Here is a 20,992-nt window from a genome sequence, read left to right as displayed (position 1 = left end):
TCCTGCTGGAAGGTGAACCTTTTCCACAGTCTCAAGTCTAACAGGTTTTCCTCCAGGATTGCCCTATATTTAGCTCCGTCCATCTATCCATCAACTCTGGCCAGATTCCATGTACCTGCTGAAGAAAAGCATCCCTATATCATGATGCTGCAACCACCATGTTTCATGGTGGGGATGGTGTTTTCAGGTTGATGTGCAATGTTAGTTTTCCGCCACACATAACATTTTGCATTAGGCCAAAAAGTTATACTTTGGTTTCATCTGACCAGAACACCTGCTTCCACATGCTAGCTTGTGTCCCCTAAATCGCTTTTGCCATGTATCATTTTCTTTACACTTCACAAATACTTGCTACTTTGCTTTGGTATTGTCACAAATGTGCAGTGTCTAGCTGAGACCTTTGGGGTATCTGGGACCAGAAAGTCGCAGTGATTGGCAGATCGCGGGTTCTCTTTGGATTCCGCTTGACGATTAACTTGAGTGGAGCAGACTTATTTTCATTTTGTGTAGAAGGGGCTGTGTCCCTTTTTGATCTTGCTGAGATTACATATGGTTCCAATCTCAGCTGCTGCATCTCACTGCTACTCCCTTCCATTATTTAAATTCACTCCTTGCTGTCTCCTGTGCCGGTTGTAGGTTTTCTATGCTGTCCTCCCTGGAAAAGTTGTTCCAGTTTAAGCTGTGGAGATCCTGTTGCTGTTTGATTCCTCCCTGTTTGTTTCCCTCTCTGTGTTTCCTTACCTTAGTAGTGAGACTAATGTCTTGCTGCCCTACTCACTAGCTCAGGGCCTGCCAGAGCTTAGGCACGTGATCGCACACGGAGAAAAGGACCTGTCTAGTGATGATAGGGAGCTTAGAGTGCAGTCTCAGGTGAGTGTTTAGGGGTGTCCCTTCTCCCCTTTCCCTATCGTCAGGGCTCCCTTTTACCTTCTTTCCCTCTCTTGCGCCACACACCGGGTATTTCCTTGCTCTGGCGTGCAGGTATATCACATAAAATACCAAGAAAATAAATTTAAGTTTCTGGGTGAAATGTGAAAAAATTACATGGTATGAAATTTTTTTCAAGGCACCGTATATTAAAACGTTGTTTTGCCCGTGAAAATGATAAGACCCTGAAAGGGTCAGATTTTACCACTTGTATTCCTTCAATCTGACATATGGTACTTCAGGAAGTCTAATAATTAAGCATAATCCAGTTGTCTAGCACCTACAAGTTCTGTTGCTCAATATATAGGACATCTTCTAGAGCAGGGGTGCACAACCTGTGGCACTAGTGCCACACTGGGCTATGTTGTCAGTTTGTGACCCCCAGTCATCTCTGGCACCACCATATTTGGGGTTTCTCTCTTTTCAGTACCCAAGATATGGTTGGTCATATGGTCAAATGGAAATGGAAGGTTTACGAGCGCAAGGTCTCTAACATCCACCAGCTCTTTAATGTGGTCATGGAGGAGTGGAATAGGATTCCAGTGGCAGGTGTGTGAAGCTCTAGTGAACTCCATGCCCAAGAGAATTAAGTCAGTGTTTGAAAATAATGGTGGCCACGCAAAATATTGACACTTTGGTCACAATTTGGACATTTTCACTTAGGGGTGCACTCAGTTTTGTTGGCAGTGGTTTAGACATTAATGGCTGTGTGTTGAGTTATTTAGAGGGCTCACCAAATTTACACTGTTATACAATCTGTACACTGACTACTTTACATTGTATCAAAGTGTCATATCTTCATTGTTGTCCCATGAAAAGATATAATCAAATATTTGCAAAAATATGAGGGGTGTACTCACTTTTGCGATATACTGTAACTATTTGCTCTTTTATCCCTTTACCGACATTGGATGTGCTGATGTGTCCAATGTCAGATCCACGTCTTGAATGCTTGCTCAGGAGCTGAGCCCACATCTTTTCCGACAGATGATGGCTGAGTTATCATCTCCCTCTAACAACAGTGAGTTCACCCACCCCACCCGCTGCCATTAACTTGTGTCAAGCTCTGACAGTAGCATTTACAGCACGGTACGGAGGTGCGCCATTCTAATTGCCCATTGACCCCGCAGTGACACGATTGCAGGGTGCCGATAGATTCCCAAGACAGCCGGGGATCTGCTGAAGCCCTCCTTGTCTGTCATGACAGTGCTTCTATGAAGACTAGCCTGAACCTAATAATAATTAGTGAGGCCCCTCTACATTTGCTTGAATTTATAATGCAACAGTTCCTTTTCCATTTGTCTTACTCTAAATGTAATGTTGTCCACGCCTCTGTCCAGCACCTTCCTACCAACACTTCTAATCATCTCAGTCCTCATGCCCTGAAGCCTGCCTACGTACATTGATTTGCAGTGAACAGAGATCATTGCCCTGCACATGAATACTCAAGAAACCCAGAGTTTACTCCCCCATATACAGTATGTATATTGCTAGTGTCTACCCAGAGTGCATTGATTGTAGTGCCCGCTGCACCATTCAATATTGTCTGTTGTCTTCACCCTTAAGCCCCAATTCATCAATCAGTTTTTGGCAGAATTTTGTTGTAAAACAGTTTGAAATATTACTAAATTTTTGTGGAACAGACATTGGGCCTTTTTTGCAAGTCATGGATAGTTCCACCTACTTTTTGAAAAGTTGGCAGATCTTTGTAGGAAGGGGTGAGACCAATCGTGGCCAGCAATTGAGTCATAATTTATGCTACAACTATACCCGACTGTAATACATTTCTTGCAATGGCACATAGCAGCTGAAAGCTTTGCCAAATTCATGAATCCGTCTAGTTTTTTGCTGTGTAATCTGAGAGCAGCAAGATGTAGAGACAGAGACTCTGATTCCAGTGATGTGTCACTAACTAGGTTGCTTGTTGCTGTTTCAATAACACACAGTGGGTACAGAAAGTATTCAGACTCCTTTAAATTTTTCACTCTTTGTTTTATTGTAGCCATTTTGGAAATTCTAGAAAGTTCATTTTTTTTCCTCATTAAAGTACACTCGGCACCCCATCTTGACTGAAAAAAACAGAAATGTAGAAACTTTTGCAAATTTATTAAAAAAGAAAAACTGAAATATCACATGGTCGTAAGTATTCAGACCCCTTGCTCAGACACTCATATTTAAGTCACATGCAGTCCATTTGCTTGTGATCCTCCTTGAGATGGTTCTACTCCTTCATTGGAGTCCAGCTGTGTTTAATTAAACTGATAGGACTTGATTTGGAAAGGTACACACCTGTCTATATAAGACCTCACAGCTCACAGTGCATGTCAGACCAAATGAGAATCATGAGCTCAAAGGAACTGCCCAAGGAGTTCAGAGACAGAATTGTGGCAAGGCACAGATCTGGCCAAGGTTACAAAAGAATTTCTGCATTACTCAAGGTTCCTAAGAGCACAGTGGCCTCCATAATCCTTAAATGGAAGAAGATTGGGACCACCAGAAGTCCTGAAAATGGCTGTCCACCAACGTTCACCATCCAACCTGACTGAACTGGAGAGGATCTGCAAGGAAGAATGGCAGGGGATCCCCAAATCCAGGTGTGAAAAACTTGTATCATTCCCAAGAAGACTCATGGCTGAACTAGCTCAAAAGGATGCTTCTATTCAATACTGAGCAAAGGGTCTGAATACTTATGACCATGTGATATTTCAGTTTTTCTTTTCTTAATACATTTGCAAAAATTTCTACATTTCTGGGGGGGGGGGGTTTATGTCAAGATGGGGTGCAGCGTGTACTTTAATGAGAAAAAAAAGGAACTTTTTAGAATTTAACAAATGGCTGCAATGAAACAAAGTGAAAAATTTAAAGGTGTCTGAATACTTTCCGTACCCACTGTATCTATTGCTACCTATACAGCAGCGCAGAAGTTGAGATGACTTTGTCCTGCTGCTGAGCTCTGCACAGGCAGCGATCAAGATGATAAAGCGATTCCCTATGGGCTGGCCCTGTCATCCTGGATCATATTGAACATAACACAGACTTGAAATTTTAAGCTATCATAGAAATTGGCACCAGGTCAACCGCTCCTGTGGCACCCCCCCCATATTACATCACTGGTGCATCTTACCATCATAGTAGCATAACTTCTATCTCCTGCACAGAAAAATTCTCCATTGAGCAGCATACATACTTCTCTTCACAGAGCAGCAGAGCTCTCACCTCACTACAGCACATCCTCTCTTTCCAGCTCATATTCCCTTCCCTTCCTGCGGCATATTCTTCTGTTCAGTTACTTTATAACATAATTCTGGTTCACATACATATACACAGCAATGATGATTTGGGTTTATCAGGAAAGGATGCAGCGAAGTAGTAGCATCTAGTTAAAGGGAATTTCTCACCAGCTTTTTGCTACCTGATCTGACAGCAGCAATATGTTGGGGCAGAGACCCTGATTCCAACTATGTGTCACTTGCCGGGCTGCTTGCTGTGATTCTGATAAAATCACTGTTTTATCTACAGCAGATCTAGCAGTTTTCTGAATGCTGAGCTCTGTATAACCCCGCCCACATCACTGATTGGCAGCTTTATGCCCAGGTACAATGTACACAGAAATCTGCCAATCAGTGGTGGGGGCGGGGTTATACAGAGCTCATGAATATGCTTGAGTATGTGGCAGCAGGTTCACTAGTCTTCTACTGATATAATCTACTGCTGATAAAACAGTGATTTTTTCAAAACTACACTAAGCAGCCTAATAAGTAACACATCACTGGAATCAGGGTCTCTGTCTCTACATTATGCTGCTCTCAGATTAGCTGGACATAACTTGGTGACAGATTCCCTTTAAATCTCAAAGAATGACTTAAGTAGCAATAACTCTTCTATAACAAACTGGAAGGGGCCAAAGAAACAGCAACAGACAAAAGATCAAACAGGATAATGAAGATCTACAATTGTGATCCAAAGTATGCATGAACTGACAAATTCTCGGAGTTATCCCTAAGGATATATCTCATGTTATAATCTTTTTTCTTCTCCAGAGAATCAGTGGAGTTATTTTCTGCACTACCGAAGCCTTAGAAGAACTATTCGATGAACTTAATAAAGAAGACAAGGGATTTCTTACTTATGAAGAGTTCACTTCAGGACTGAGTACATGCTACCTTTTTTAAAACAAATTCTATCACTTTCTTAGAAAAGCTAGCTTTCATATTATGTGTGATCAGTATTAACCCATAGGGAAAATAGTTCTTTTTAAAGAAATAATGGCTCTCTATTGCCACCTATATGTGCTAATGGTAGTGCTGTTGTGCATGCTGCGCGAGAGTGCTTGTGAAATGAAATGTATATTAATAATTCTTTTACATTATGAATTTCTATATATTTAGTGAGATATATCTTGAGATAATTCACTTAAAAAAGAGAATATTTAATACATACACCCTGATTCATCAAGGCATATTCGGAAGCAAATCTAAATTAAATGTTGCAAATTATTTGCATGGCTCAAAATTGCACAAAAATGTAGCAACTTTTTGGATTTTTACACCAGTCCCTGTTAACACTGCCAAAATGGATGGAGCTGGGCCAAGACAGGTCATGGCGAAGCCCGTCCGATGAGTTCATCATAATTTATGCCACAAAAGTGGCGCAAGTAACTCCAGAAATGTATGCCAGCCCCTATCAGTGGCGCATGTCAGTTATAAGACACGCCAAATTCATTAAAAGGCGCCTGCATCTTAATATATTTGGCTGACCTTACTCCAGAGCTCCCTTCATTAATAATGGTGTACAAAACACCAGTCTTAAATGGGTAGTCAGTTGAAACCGAATTATCTCCTATCCATAGCATAGGCGATAGCTTGCTAATCGGTGGTTGTCCAACTGCTCAGACTAGAACCAACAGATTGGGGAATTTTTATCTCCGATGGGGAACAGTTATCTCACCCCGCTCACTGATCCATTCATTTTCTGTGGGTCTGCTGGTAAAAGATGAGTGCCGTGCTTGGCAGCTCCATAGGGAATGAATGGAGCGCAGGTCGCACCAGTGTCACTTCAGTGCTGATAAAATGCCCCCGTACTGCTCATCGGTGTAGGTCCTAATATTCAAATCACCACTGATTCTGGTTTTCACAAGAAAAAAGGTTTAATGATGAACAATATTTATCACTTGTTCACAGAATAGGTGATAAATGTATGATTGCTTGGTATGCCAGCAGTCATAGGGGATAGGTGTGAATAGGTGAAAAATGATCATGGGCCAACACCTTTAATAAATATTTTTTGTTCATTGTCTTTCCCAGTGATTGATTTACAGACCAATTCCAAAGTGATTTATTCCTTCAGTGGTAGTATAGGAACTAAAGAGTGGTTAATTGATGTAGTTATGGGTAGATAGATGGTAGATAGATAGATAGATAGATAGATAGATAGATAGATAGATAGAAAAAAATCATGGAGACAGCACGCTTGTCAGGTGAAAAAATGGTAAGTTTTAATGGCCCATGAGGCGACGTTTCAGTCCAACAATGGGTGGGGACCTTTCTCAAATCCCAATTGTTGGACTGAAACATCGCCTCATGGGCCATTAAAACTTACCATTTTTTCACCTGACAAGCGTGCTGTCTCCATGATTTTTTGATATTGAAAGGACTGGTATGTACCTGGGAGGCTTTGCACCATTTATGTGGCTGGTGCTGCTCTTTAGTCTCTTGACTTTAGATAGATAAATTAATAGATAGATAGATACAGTAGATAGATAGATAGATAGATAGATAGATAGATGGGACTGGATAGATAGATAGATAGATAGATAGATAGATAGATAGATAGATAGATATGGATATATGTTATATAAAGCAGTGTGCATAAAGAGCAGTGTCAGGAACCCCCCCCCCCCAGAACAAAAAAACTGGTCAGAGGTTATCTATGATTGTATACTAGGTATGGGCCGGGAAAAGCGGAATATTTAAGGCTAATCATAACAGGTTAATCCAGGTAGTGTATATAAAGCAAGTAATAGGAGTATAAGCACACAGTGTGCCTGCTAAAATACAAACTCCCAGGGCCACCATCAACACATTTATAAGTACCAGAGTATTGTACCACAAAGCCTAAGGCCGCTTACCCTAATTGTAGTGTCCCAAAGACCCTCAGACCGGTAGCTGGGGTGGATTGGCGTCTTCCCAACGCACGTTTCGCGTTCCCTGTGCTTTGCTTTCTTAAGGGAAGACTGGATATGTATGGATAGATAGATAGATAGATAGATAGATATGGATAGATAGATATGGATAGATAGATAGATAGATAGATAGATAGATAGATAGATAGATAGATAGATGGGACTGGATAGATAGATATGGATAGATAGAGAGATAGATAGATATGGATAGATAGATAGATAGATGGGACTGGATAGATAGATAGATAGATAGATAGATAGATAGATAGATAGATAGATAGATAGATATGGATATATGTTATATAAAGCAGTGTGCATAAAGAGCAGTGTCAGGAACCCCCCCCCCCCCAGAACAAAAAAACTGGTCAGAGGTTATCTATGATTGTATACTAGGTATGGGCCGGGAAAAGCGGAATATTTAAGGCTAATCATAACAGGTTAATCCAGGTAGTGTATATAAAGCAAGTAATAGGAGTATAAGCACACAGTGTGCCTGCTAAAATACAAACTCCCAGGGCCACCATCAACACATTTATAAGTACCAGAGTATTGTACCACAAAGCCTAAGGCCGCTTACCCTAATTGTAGTGTCCCAAAGACCCTCAGACCGGTAGCTGGGGTGGATTGGCGTCTTCCCAACGCACGTTTCGCGTTCCCTGTGCTTTGCTTTCTTAAGGGAAGACTGGATATGTATGGATAGATAGATAGATAGATAGATAGATTTGGATAGATAGATAGATAGATAGATAGATAGATAGATAAATAGATAGATAGAAAGATAGATATTGGATAGATAGATAGATAGATAGATAGACATCCAAAAAATATGGAGACAGCACGCAATTAAAGTGGAAAAAATTGATACTATTTAATAGCCCATGAGGCGACGTTTCGGTCCAGCACTGTGTACGAGTCCTGTTTACACAGTATGAACAAGTCGGGTGGTCGACAACCTGTTTATGCAGCAAGATAAGTATGAAACAAGAGTTTTTAACAAAGCTCGCTCACAATTATCTTGCAGTGTAATTGCGCCTTAAAGAGGTATTTCCATCTCCAAGATCCATGGTTACGACCACTCATATAGTAGCAGTTATTTAGTTAGTTGTTAGTGGACGTAACCATGGATACATAAGCTACTACAATCCCCTGGACATGGGGTAAGCAACATAGCACATGAGAAGAACTATACTACATTTCTAATTGGAGGTATTTGCTAACATTATCATTATTACACCTATGACATCCTCAATACGATGCATGTCTTAGGTCCATGGTCAGGAATGTACATTTTTTTCCTATTCTTCTACACTGAAATTATACATAAATATAGCTTGATGAAACCTTTGAAGCCGATACATATATTTCTGTAGTCAGACTGGAATGAAGGGTTTATTTTTAGATGGACGTTAAATTCTTTAAAGCTGAAGCACAAAAGACACTTTCATCTGAGATCACAAGCTGATTCCTATTGTCTATTTTGTCCTGTATCCATTTAGATGTTAAGTGATACATAGCAATAAGGAAGTGGTCAAAGAGGTTCAAAGAAATCTTATCATTGTCCTATTAACTCTTACTTTTAGTGTTTTTAAGCTGCTTAGTAAAGTACATGATATCACCAGGGTATCTTAGATTTATGTTTTACATTCAGTTTTCTGTTTCATCGTTTCCTGTTACCCATTACAGAACACCACCAACTCATTTACTGCATGTTTATGGGTGGTGGTCTCAGAGTACTGAACAAACACAGAAAGGAAGGGAGAAAACCAAGTGGAAATTACGCAACTTGGTCTAAGTGTCCACCCCACCCATTGCTGCTTAATGTGGATACTGTTTTAAACAACTTTCCACAGTGATATTCAATAGAAAATTAACAGAGTAATGAGAGAAATGTTTTCCCCATTTTTGTTATTCTGTATTTTTTATCTCCTTGAATTTTTATTTTACTACAAAGTTTACACCATGGCATAAATTCAGTATACTCATTTTAAATCCAAGCAACTATAGCTGTAATCAAAATGATTCAACATCCATTATAAACCAAGTTTATGAGCAATATTTGCAAACTTTCAGTGGTTGCTATAAACCAATCAACAAGGTCAATTTAAAGGGGTGATCCGAAATCAAATTGAATTTATTTCTAAATGTCTATCTATTTAATGTAATAATCTAATCACTTTTCTAATATAGTTTAATTTAAATTCACTGCTGTTCCCTCTGTCCTTCTCCACTCTATCTTTTTGCTGTTTTTTTTTTATGTTTTGATGATCATTCGTTTGAGATTTCCCAGTGCATGGCGGGATACTCAAAAGGGATTCTCAAAACAATACCACCAAAATAGAAGTAAAAAAAAGCTGGAATATAGAGTAGAGTGAGGGAGGAAAAATAGGAAATTTTATAATTAAACTGTATTAGAAAAGTCTTTAGATTACATTAAATATATAGACATTTAGCACTAAATAAAAGTTTGGTTTCAAACCAAACTGATGACATCTGTTTTTCAGGGCTGGGATAGTCTCTTCTCTCTCTGCTTGCTGCGTTCTCTCCTTTTCAATGCGCACTGACAGTGCGCTCTCTCGCCAGCCACCACTTCTTATTAGAGCCAGTTCGGGAGCGCACTGTCACTGCACATTCTAAGGATATAGCACTTTAACCATGTAGCTCATATTGAGTATGCGTTGGAATTGACAACCGATGTATGCTCAGTACAGCAGAGACTAGACCTGCCCCTGAAACAGATCTGACTGATAACACATATTTCAGGTTGGGGAAAACAGCTGCATCAGTGACCTCAGCCAATTCCCCTTCATGATATTCTGTTTGAGTATCCCAGCATGCATTGGGGATTCTCAATTGACACATCATCAAAATTAGTGCTGGGCGAGCAATAAAATGCTCGGGTGCTCGATGCTCGGAATGCTCGACCCAAGCAAGGAGCCCAATGTAAGTCTATGGGAAACTCGAGCATTTTTCAGGCGGCTCACCCCAGCGGTCTGTAGAGGGCCTAAAAATTGCCCAAATCTATTGGAACAGTGCTCAAATGACATGGGAACAGCATGGGGAAGACCCCTGGAAGAATTTCTGACTCCCAGGTCACTGCTGTCAACAACGTTGTCAGAAGTATTACGCCCCTTTTACGGACTCACAATAAAACATACAAAAACGGAATCAAAATGGATTTTCCTGGGAAATATGTTAAGGAACATCCTTTCCAGGGTAATGACTTGTATAGAAGGCAAAATAAATAACCAAAACCAAAAATACTCCTCCACACCTTGGGCTATGTTCACAAGTAGCGTTTTTTATGCGTTTTTGCACTTTTGCATTGCTTTCAACCGTGATATGCCATTTTAACATTTTACAACCTTATCTGATCTGGCCATGTGGTGTGTGAGACATGATCAGACACATCCTGGTTTATTTTTGAAGGAGGGACTCTGAAAGTCACAAAGCCTATTTTTATAGTGCCATCAGGCGGCCTTTACTATTCTTAAAGGGCCAGCAGTCGGCCCTCACTATTGTTAGAGAGCCATCAGCCGGCTATGCTTTGTTGTTCCCATTACTAAAGAGTGGGTCTCCAATACTGTTATTACGTATGCAGTGAGTGGCAGGGCTGGCCAAAATTTGGATGCACCCCCATACCCCTTTGAAAATTTGGACGCACCCCAATACCCCTTTGAAGAGACTTAGAGGAGGGCCTCCTGAAAACAAGGTTCCCATTATTAGGAAATGGGTCTCCCATACTGTTTGCCTATGCAGTGAATGCAAGGGCTGCCAAAAATTTGGACCTACTCAAATGCCCCTTGGAAGAGACGTAGAGGAGGGCCTCCTGAAAAAAAATGTTCCCATTATTAGGAAGTGGGTCTCCCATTGTGTTTGCCTATGCAATGAATGCAGTGTAGAGTTCCAATGGGTTGGGACATCACACACCAGTCTGTGAGCCGGAAGCTGCAAACGCTACTGAAACATGGCAAGGGCAGCGGAAGCTGTAGCTGACTTTCTAAAATGGACACACAGGCGACGTACTTTAACAAGCTGATCCGGCAGCTCCGGGTAGGATTTGAGAAACCACTGAACCACGAGGTTAAGCACATGGGCCAGGCATGGTACGTGTGTGAGCTCGCCTCGTCTCAGAGCCGCCGTCAAGTTCCGGCCATTGTCACACACAGCCATGCCTGGCTGTAGGTTCAGCGGTGTCAGCCACAGATCTGCCTGCCCTTTCAGAGCTGTCCACAACTCTTCAGCATTGTGCGGTTTGTCACCTAAGCATATTAGCTTCAGCACAGCCTGTTGCCACTTGGCTGAGGCAGTGCTGCAGTGCTTCCAGCTTGTGACTGGTGTGGTAATTTCGGAGATGGAGGCTGAAGAGGAGGAGGAGGAGGATGAGGTGCAGGATCTGAAGGCTGTGGGGGCAATCCTGATTGACTGGGTCCCGGCTTCCACTATGTTAACCCAGTGTGCTGTCAGCGAGATGTACCGTCCCTGTCCACAAGCACTTGTCCACGTGTCCGTGGTTAGGTGGACTTTCCCTGTAACTGCATTGTTGAGGGCACGACTAATGTTGTGGGACACGTGCTTTTGTAATGCGGGGATGGCACACCGGGAGAAATAGTGGTGGCTGGGGACCGAGTACCAAGGGACGGCCGCTGCCATCAGGTTGCGGGAAGCTTCAAACTCCACGAGCCTGAAAGGCAACATTTTGAGCGCAAGCAGTCACAAATTGTGGGAATTTAGTAGTGTGGCCTGTGGGGCGTTGGCTGCGTATTTGCGCTTGCGTTCCAAGGACTGGGGTATGGGCAACAGAACGCTGCGCTGGGACAAGGATGTACTTGCTGATGGTGCTAGTTGAAAGTGTGCAACGACAGGTGCAGGGCAGGAGGCATCTTCGCATGCTCTATGGACAGGGGATTGGCTTGCATGCACAACAGCGGAAGAAGCAGTCGTGTTCACCACAGACATTGTTCCTGGACAATGGGATCGGGTGCTTTGCTGCCATGTGCCTGATCATGCTAGTTGTGGTCAGGCTGGTAGGTGGTGCAAATGGCCTTTTTGGGGTTATCGGCAGATTCTTTAAAAAACAACTAGACTCGGGAAGACCTAACAGTTGTATTGGCAACTTCCATCATGTTGGTGTTATGGGCAACGGTTGCCCGCCTTCTGTTTGCGGCCACCACACTGCTTCTTCCTGCCTGTTGGGGGTGCTCTGCCCCCCTCTCCCTGTGTGCTGCTGTCCTCGTCCTGCATGACCTCCTGCCAGGTTGGGTCAGTTACTATATCATCCACCACCTCATCTTCCACTTCCCCGCACCCTGGTCCTCCTCCTGACTTTCTGGCAATTATGTCTCATCATCATCTCATCATCATCCACCTCTTGTGACACTTTCTCACCGCCGCCTTTGTATGACCGTGGCTGCTCAAATATTTGGGCATCGCTACATGTGATCTCCTCTTGCCCCGCTTCAAGTGGACCAGACGAGAGGCCCGAATCTTTTAAATGGAGGGCAACATCTTCCACGCTCACTACAGATGGCTGAATTTGGAGTGAACTTGTATGTGATCCGTGTGACGGACAATCCACAGTTTTAAATAGCTGGTCTGTAGGTAACTATTTTTAACAGCGCCGACCTCATGTCAATCAGTTCACTGACACACTGCAACAAAATTTCAATGGAGGCAAGAAATGGCAATATTTTCAGTGCAATTATATATGATTTGTGTGATGGACAAACCACAGTTTTAAATAGCTGGCCTGTAGGTAACTATTTTTAACAGCAAACTGGTGTCAATAGCTTCACTGACACACTGCAAAAAAATTTCAATGTGGGTCAGAAAAGGAAATATTTTCAGCGCAATTATATGTGATCCGTGTGACGGACAAACCACAGTTTTAAATAGTTGGATTTTTAGCGTTGTAATATGGAAAGGACCTGGCTGTATTCTGCAGTGCCAACAAGCAAATGGCGCAGATAAAGGGTGTTCTCTGGATTGCTTTTTAAGCAAATAATCAGGATTAAGATAAAAAAAAAATTTTCCTGGCCCCTGATACCTGGGCCTATCTCTACAAATATCTGTAAAAGCATGAGCAGACAGAACTGGAATGGACCCTCTTGCTATGTACACTGCCGTCTGCTATATACCCTGCCTGCCTGCCTAGCACTGATATCTCTGCAGCTGGATTAGACCTCAAAAGGACTGTTAGTTGAGATGGATATGTGTTACACTAACTAGAAACAAGCAAATCTCTCCCTAGCTCAGCAGCAGCTCTCCCTACACTGTCTGATTCCGGAGTGACTGTGACGAGCATGGCGGTGCCAGGTCTGATATAAAACTGATGACGCTGAGCGGCCAGCCAATCACTGTAATGCCACAACCAACATGGCTGTGGAATTACAGTGTGTGGCAGACAGTCCCTGCATGTTGATTGGCGCTCTAAAGAGCGCCAAACATGCAGGGAGGGGATCCGAGCTCCCGCCGAGCAAGCCCGGGCATACTCGGCGAGCTCCGAGCATCTCGAGCAGTGAGATGCTCGCTCATCACTAATCAAAATGGAAGTAACAAAAAAAACAAAAAAAAACCAGAAATATAGATTATAGCTGGAATGATAGGGAATTTTTAATTAAACAATATTAGAAAAGTGATTACATTATTACATTAAATATATAGACAGTTAGAATTAACTTTGGTTTCGGACCACCCCTTTAAATATCTTACAACTAATGTAACAAATTGTTTTTCCAAAATCAACACAAAATGCCACTTTTATTGATTACTGCAGTCTCAGAATTAGTCAACCCTTTCATGACAAGCATAGCACGCTTTAGCTGTTATGACCTGCTGTAAAAGTAAAAAAAAAAACACTAGTTACTGGCAGTGTTCCTGATAAATCTTAGCCCATTCCTCATGGGCATTGGCCTCTAGTTCACTAATATTCATTCATAAAGTGTGGTAGAAAAAGTTAAGTGAAAAGATCATGGTCTTCCACAAACAATAAAAAGGATGCAAAAACATAGAAAAGACATTGACTCTTCCTAGATTTACCTTCTTGGAATTTTGACCCAAGACCTGCCCACACCTTTGACTCACCTCTCTGTTTATGACATACCCTAATGGCGTACCTCGGACTCCCCGACTTCTCTACCTCACGGCATGTTTGTAAGTAGTGACTAGCGTTACACAGTGTATGGAGGGAAAGATGGTTTAAATCAAGTGTCAGGAAATGTTAGGAGAAAGAGCCATGCTCTAAGTGAGGAAAATGAAGCTTGGGTGTCTTTGGACATTCCCACATGACAATGATCCCAAGCATATATCAAAGTCTACTATGCCTGGTTTCAAAAGTCCTGAAAGATTTCAGAGTGGTTGTAACTCCAAAGAATATACTAATATATGTTCCAAAGAACATATTATTTCCATGTATTTCCAGCAAAAGACGGTTTTAGCCTTATGCTATGTTCACACACGTTGTGTTTTGCAGCGTATTTTGCTGCAGATTTTTATGCAAATATTCAGCTGCGTTTTGCAGTTCATGAGAAACCAGAATTCTCTGTTCACACATCTTGTTTTTTTTTTTTGCTGTGTATTTAGTGGCTTGGTTGGGTTTTTGGAAAATAGAGCATGTCACGTCTTTCAGGATTTTTTTAGCTTTTTTTCACCGATAGAAAGTAATGGGTGGTGAAAAAAACGCTAAAAAAACGCACGAAAAAACACAGGCACATTTTTTCAGCGTTTTGATGGCAAAATAAAATGGGGTTCTCTTTTTTCACAGACCTTTATGTACATGTATGAATAGAGACAGAAGGACAGTGAAAAAAACGCTGAAAATATGCACACAAAAAACGCATCAAAAAATGCAGCAAAACCAGCGTTTTTAACTCAGCTGATTTCTTGCTAGAGATCAGTTTTGCTGCAGATTTCTGACGTAAAAAAGAACACAACATGTGGGAACATAGCCTAAGACCTCACCTGTGACCCTATCTTACTCACCCCACCCCAATTATTGGGTCTTTTTTATTACTGATATTTTGCTATGAGACAAAAGGATCATATGGGTCCCTTTAAACTACAGGTCTGAGAAGCAGCTGCAAGCTCTAAATCTCGGAAGCTTAAGTTGTAACATCACAACCAGAAACTAGTTTTCTACCATTATGTTGCCAGTCTATTACTATTTTGTGCTGGTATTTGTGAAATCTTATATTTAGCCCAGCTTACATTTACTAGTTTTCATGACTTTTTGACTTAAAGCAAGAGCGAATCTCAAAACAAGGAGAACCATAATCATAACTTTATATTTCACCTCTGTTTTGAATCTATTCCAATATGGCTAAGGAAAGATGTGGCATGACATATTGTCATGACTCATGATGTGGTTTATTGGATTTGCCATGGCCATAAAATCATTTAATTCTAAATTAAACCAAAGTAGAATGAAAACTTCTACAGAAACTTGTAAGACCTCTCTTGCTGAGTCATTACCTTTCCTGATTTTTTTAACCTAATTGGCTCCAGTCTATCCTCCATGCGATAACATCTTATGCATGACATCAGTTACTATGTTTGTCTTGGATAATGTCCCCTTTCTATGTATTTTAGAAAACCTCATCAATTCAGGTGGGAATCAGTGGACCCAAACAAGGAAAAGAAAATCGACAAAAAGAACGACAGAGTTTCCGCATTCTCTGTCATTAGAGGAAGCAGACACAGAGGAGAGGAAACAATTTAAGTCCTTTATGGAGCAGCTTGGAGCCCACAGTGTGTTTGAAGAGTGAGGATTTTGCTTTACTTCCATTAAAAGAGAAATCTTTAACTATGATTATTTTTATTGAATTACTTGTTCTGTCCTTTTATAATTTTGTCTCCAAAGGGAATCTGTCACCAAGTTTCTGCTACCCCATCTGAGTGCAGGATAATATAGCAGCTGAGACCCTGATTCAAGCAATGTGTCACTTACTGGGCTGCTTGCTATAATTTTGATAAAATCACAGTTTTCTCTGCTGCAGATCTATCAGTTTTCTCAATGTTGAGCTTTATATAACCGGCTGCCCATACCACTGATTGGCAGTTTTCTGCCCATGTACAGTGTACACAGAAAGCTGCCAACCAGGGTGCAGTTATACAGAGCTCATGAATGTGCTTGACTACCTGGAAGCCAGTTTACTAGTTATGCAATGATAACCTCCTGCTAATAAAACAGTCATTTAATTAAAACTACACTATGCAACCCAGCAAGTGACACCTCATCACTGGAATCTCTGTCTCTATATTATGCTGCTCTCAGAGTAAGTGGCAAAAGCCTGCTGACAGATTCCCTTTAAATAGCATTAAACACTGAATAATAGCAGATTGTGACAGTGTTAACAATAATCACAATGTAAATATTAAGTCTTGAATATCATTTTCTTTCAATCTAAATTAATGAAAAATTCTGTATCAGCTAAGTTAAACCCTTTCGCAACCCTGGGATTTTCCGTTTTTGCATTTTCATTTTTTGCTCCCCTTGTTCCCAGAGCCATAGCGTTTTTACTTTTTGGACAATATGGCCGTGTGAGGGCTTATTTTTTGCGGGACGAGTTGTACTTTTCAATGCCATTACTAGTTTTACCATATCGTGTACAGGAAAATGGGAAAAAAATTCCAAGTGCGGTGAAATTGCAAAAAAAGTGCAATACCACAGATGTTTTTTTTTTATTTTTTTTTACCACGTTCACTGAATGCTAAAACTGACCTGCTATTATTATTCTCCAGGTCATTACGAGTTCGTAGACACCAAACATGTATGGGTTCTTTTTCATTTAAGTGGTGAAAAAAAAATTAAAAATCAGCGCCATTTTCTAAGACCTGTAGCGTCTCCATTTTTCGGGATCTGGGGCCGGGTGAGGGCTTATTTTTTGTGCACCGAGCTGAAGTTTTTATTGATACCATTTTGGGGTAGATAAGATGTTTTGATCGCCCGTTATTGCATTTTATTGCAATGTTGTGGTGACCAAAAAACGTAATTCTGGCGTTTAGAATTTTTTTCTTGTTACGCCGTTTACCGATCGGATTAATTCTTTTCTTATATTGATAGATCTGGCGATTCTGAACGAGGCTATACCAAATATGTGTATGTAGGTTTTTTTTTTTATTATTTTATTTTGAATGGGGCAAAAGGGGGGTGATTTAAACTTTTATATTTTTTTTATTTTTTTAATATTTTTAAAAACATTTTTTTTTCACTTTTTGCTTGCTTCTATAGTCTCCATAGGAGACTAGAAGCGGCACTTGTTTGATCACCTCTGCTACATACAGATGATCAGCAGATCACCTGTATGTAGCAGAAATGGTCCTGTGCTATGAGCGCCGACCACTAGGTGGCGCTCATAGCGACCAGCTCATGACAACCACTGGAGTCTGCTGCAGACCCAGGGTTGTCATGACCACCCATCGGTGACCCGCGATCACGTGACGGGGTCACCGATGGGCGGGGTAAGTGACGCGCTTCCGTCGAGGCGCTGCTAAATGCCGCTGTCAGAGTTTGACAGCGGCATTTAACATGTTAACAGCCGTGGGTGGATCGCGATTCCACCCGCAGCTGTTGCGGGCACATATCAGCTGTAATAATCAGCTGACATGTGCCCGGTTCAGTGCGGGCTCAGCGCCGGAGCCCTCACTGAACCGGGGGATTACAGCCTGTGCGTACTAATACGTCACAGGCTGTAAAGGGGATAATACTGAGGTCAGATTTAATCATTTCTGAGACAGAGATCCAAATCCTATGCTATACAAATGCTTTAAATGGAAACTGTCACTGAATTCATGCTGCCCAAACAATGGGCAGCATGAATCAAAACCTGGCTACATGATTACAACCAGGTATGTTTTTCTCTAAAATGCTCTTGCATTTCAGAGAAAGCAAAGTTTGAAAAGCCAGCCAGGCAATATATGGAGAGACGTGACTAATCTGGCGGTGCCACTGGCCGACTTTTCACCACAGCTCATTTTAAATTACAGGTTTTTCCCATGTACAGTATGTACAGTGGCCTGTGAACATGCCTACAACTGCGAACATTTGTTTTTTTTTATTGTGAAGCAAACAACAAATAGAGCAAAATAACTGAAAACTTCAGTGTGCATAACTATTTACCCCCCTAAAGTCAATACTTTGTAGAGCCTCCTTTTGCTGCAAATATAGCTGCAAGTCTCTTTGGATAAGTCTCCATGAGCTTTCCACATCTTGTCACTGGGATTTTTGCCCATTCCTCAAGGCAAAACTACTCCATCTCTTTCAAGTTAGATGGTTTCCTCTGGTGAACAGCAAACTTCAAGTCTGACCACAGATTCTCTATTGGATTAAGGTCTGGGCTTTGACTGGGCCACTCCAAAACATTTACACATTTCCCCTTAAACCACTCAAATGTTGCTTTAGCAGTATGCTTTGGCTTGTCTTGTTGGAAGGTGAACCTCCATCCTAGTCTCAAGTCACTGACAGACTGAAACAGGTTATGCTCAAGAATATTCCTGTATGTTGCACCTTCTATCTTCCCCACTACTAGGACCATTTTCCATGTGCTGCCAAAAAACATCCCCACAGCATGGTGTGTTCTTGGGGTGAAGAGCTGTGTTGCTTTGGCGCCAAACATAGCGTTTACATTGGTGGCCAAAAAGTACAATTTTGGTCTCATTTGACCACAGCACTTTCCTCCATACATTTGTGCAGTCTCCCACATGTATTTTGGCTAACTCAAAATGAGCCTTACAATTTTTGTGTGTAAAAAAAGGATTTTTTCTGCCCACTCTTCCATAAAGACCACCTCTATGGAGTGTACAGCTTATTGTGGTTGTATGGACAGATACTTCAGTCTCTGCTTGGGAACGCAGCAGCTCCTTCAGGGTTACCTTTGGTCTCTGTGCTACCGCACTGATTAATGCCCTCCTTTCCTGGACTGAGAGTTTTGGTCTGCGGTCCTCTCTTGGCTGGTTTGTTGTGGTACCATGTTCTTTTCATTTGATAATAACAGATTTGATGCTGCTTCGGTGGATCATCAGAGATTGGAATATTTTTTTATAACCCAACCCTGACTTGTATGTCTCAACAACTTTGTCCCTGATTTGTTTGGAGATCTCCTTGGTCTTCATGGTGTTGTTTGGTTAGTGGTGCCTCTTGCTTAATGATGTTGCAGCCTCTGTGGCCATTCAGAAAAGATGTGTATATACTGACAGACCATGTGACACTTAGGTTGCAGGTGGACTTACTTTCACTAAGCATGTGACTTATAAAGGTAACTGCTTGCACCAGAAATTTTTAGGGGCTTCATCGCAAAAGGAGTGAATACATATACACATGCCAATTTTTAGCTGTTTGATTCCATAAATTTAATTTTTGCCTATATTTTTCTCACTTCACCTCACCAATTTAGACTATTTAGTGCTGATGCATCACACACAAATCAGATTAGAAAAATATTTAAACTCAGGTTGTAATGTAACAAAATAGGTAAAAATCAAGGGGGAAGCAGGAAGGTATAATCTTATGATTTAACTCTTTATCTCCAATGTGCTCAATTTTAGTCAAGTGAGTATTTTCACCATATTATCTTTTTTTAGGCTATGTGCGCACGTTCAGGATTTGAAGCAGAAATTTCTGCAGTGTTCTGCATCTCCTTGGCAGGAAAAATGCTATGGAAAAACCGCGCGGTTTTGACGCATTTTTGACGCTTTTTTTATGCGATTTTTTTATGCGGTTTTTGAAGCGTTTTTGTACACCAATGCTTTTTGGAGCTAAATAAAGTTATTTGGTGGGACATTGCTTTAACCCTTGGATTACCGTCAGAACTGGGGTGAGTATATTGGTTAATTTAAATGATTAAAGAATGTGTTTGTTGTATTTCAAATAAAGTGTTTGCTCTGTGGCTGTGTGTTTATTTAACTCTTTACTTTACTTTAATTAGGTTTGGTGATGAAAGAGTCTGATTGACACCTTAACATAGTAACATAGTAACATAGTTTTTAAGGTTGAAGGAAGACTAAGTCCATCTAGTTCAACCCATAGCCTAACATGTTGATCCAGAAGAAGGCAAAAAAAAACCATGTGGCAAACACTAAGCTACACATTGGGGAAAAAAATTCCTTCCCGACTCCATGCGACAATCAGACTAGTTCCCTGGATCAACGCCCTATCAAGGAATCTAGTATTTATAACCTGTAATATTATACTTTTCAAGAAAGGCATCCATGCCCTTCTTAAATTTTAACAGTGAATCACTCATTACAACATCATAAGGCAGAGAGTTCCATAGTCTCACTGCTTACAGTAAAGAATCCCCGTCTGTGATTATATTTAAACCTTCTTTCCTCCAGGCGTAGAAGATGCCCCCTTGTCCCCGTCTCAGGCCTCAGAGTAAAAAGATCAGTAGAAAGGTCTTTGTACTGTCCCCTCATATACTTGTACATAGTAATAAGATCACCCCTAAGCCTTCTTTTTTCCACAGTAAATAACCCCAAGTGTAATAGCCTGTCTTGGTATTGCAGACCCCCCAGTCCTCTAATAACCTTGGTCGCTCTTCTCTGCACCCGCTCTAGTTCAGCTATGTCTTTCTTATACACCGGAGACCAGAACTGTACACAGTATTCTAAGTGTGGTCGCACTAATGACTTGTATAGAGGTAAAATTATGTTCTCCTAATGAGCATCTATGCCTCTTTTAATGCATCCCATTATTTTATTTGCCTTTGCAGCAGCAGCCTGACACTGGCCACTAAGCGTGAGCTTGTCGTTCACCAATACACCCAGGTCTTTTTCAGTTACAGTTTTGCCCAGTGTTTTACAATTAAGCATATAATTATACATTTTATTTCCTCTGCCCAAGTGCATTACCTTACATTTATCCCCATTAAAGCTCATTTGCCATTTATCAGC

General features: G+C 41.2%; 1 protein-coding gene across 4 annotated transcripts in view; it reads left to right on the top strand.

The window, feature by feature from the left end:
• LOC141227176 (EF-hand calcium-binding domain-containing protein 4B-like) overlaps window positions 1-20,992 on the top strand; it is a 143,747-nt gene that overhangs the window by 41,110 nt on the left and 81,645 nt on the right. For all 4 annotated transcript variants that reach the window (XM_073667209.1, XM_073667211.1, XM_073667210.1 and 1 more), the window contains 2 exons: window positions 4,968-5,079; window positions 15,692-15,863. In XM_073667209.1, coding sequence (XP_073523310.1) covers window positions 4,968-5,079; window positions 15,692-15,863 — 284 coding nt within the window. The remainder of the gene's footprint in view (window positions 1-4,967; window positions 5,080-15,691; window positions 15,864-20,992) is intronic.

This window comes from Phyllobates terribilis, unplaced genomic scaffold, assembly GCF_046119375.1.
Source record: "Phyllobates terribilis strain yellow unplaced genomic scaffold, ASM4611937v1 Scaffold_2__4_contigs__length_985480577, whole genome shotgun sequence".
Classification (NCBI taxonomy): domain Eukaryota; kingdom Metazoa; phylum Chordata; class Amphibia; order Anura; family Dendrobatidae; genus Phyllobates; species Phyllobates terribilis.
This window is presented reverse-complemented; position numbering and strand designations above follow the sequence as displayed.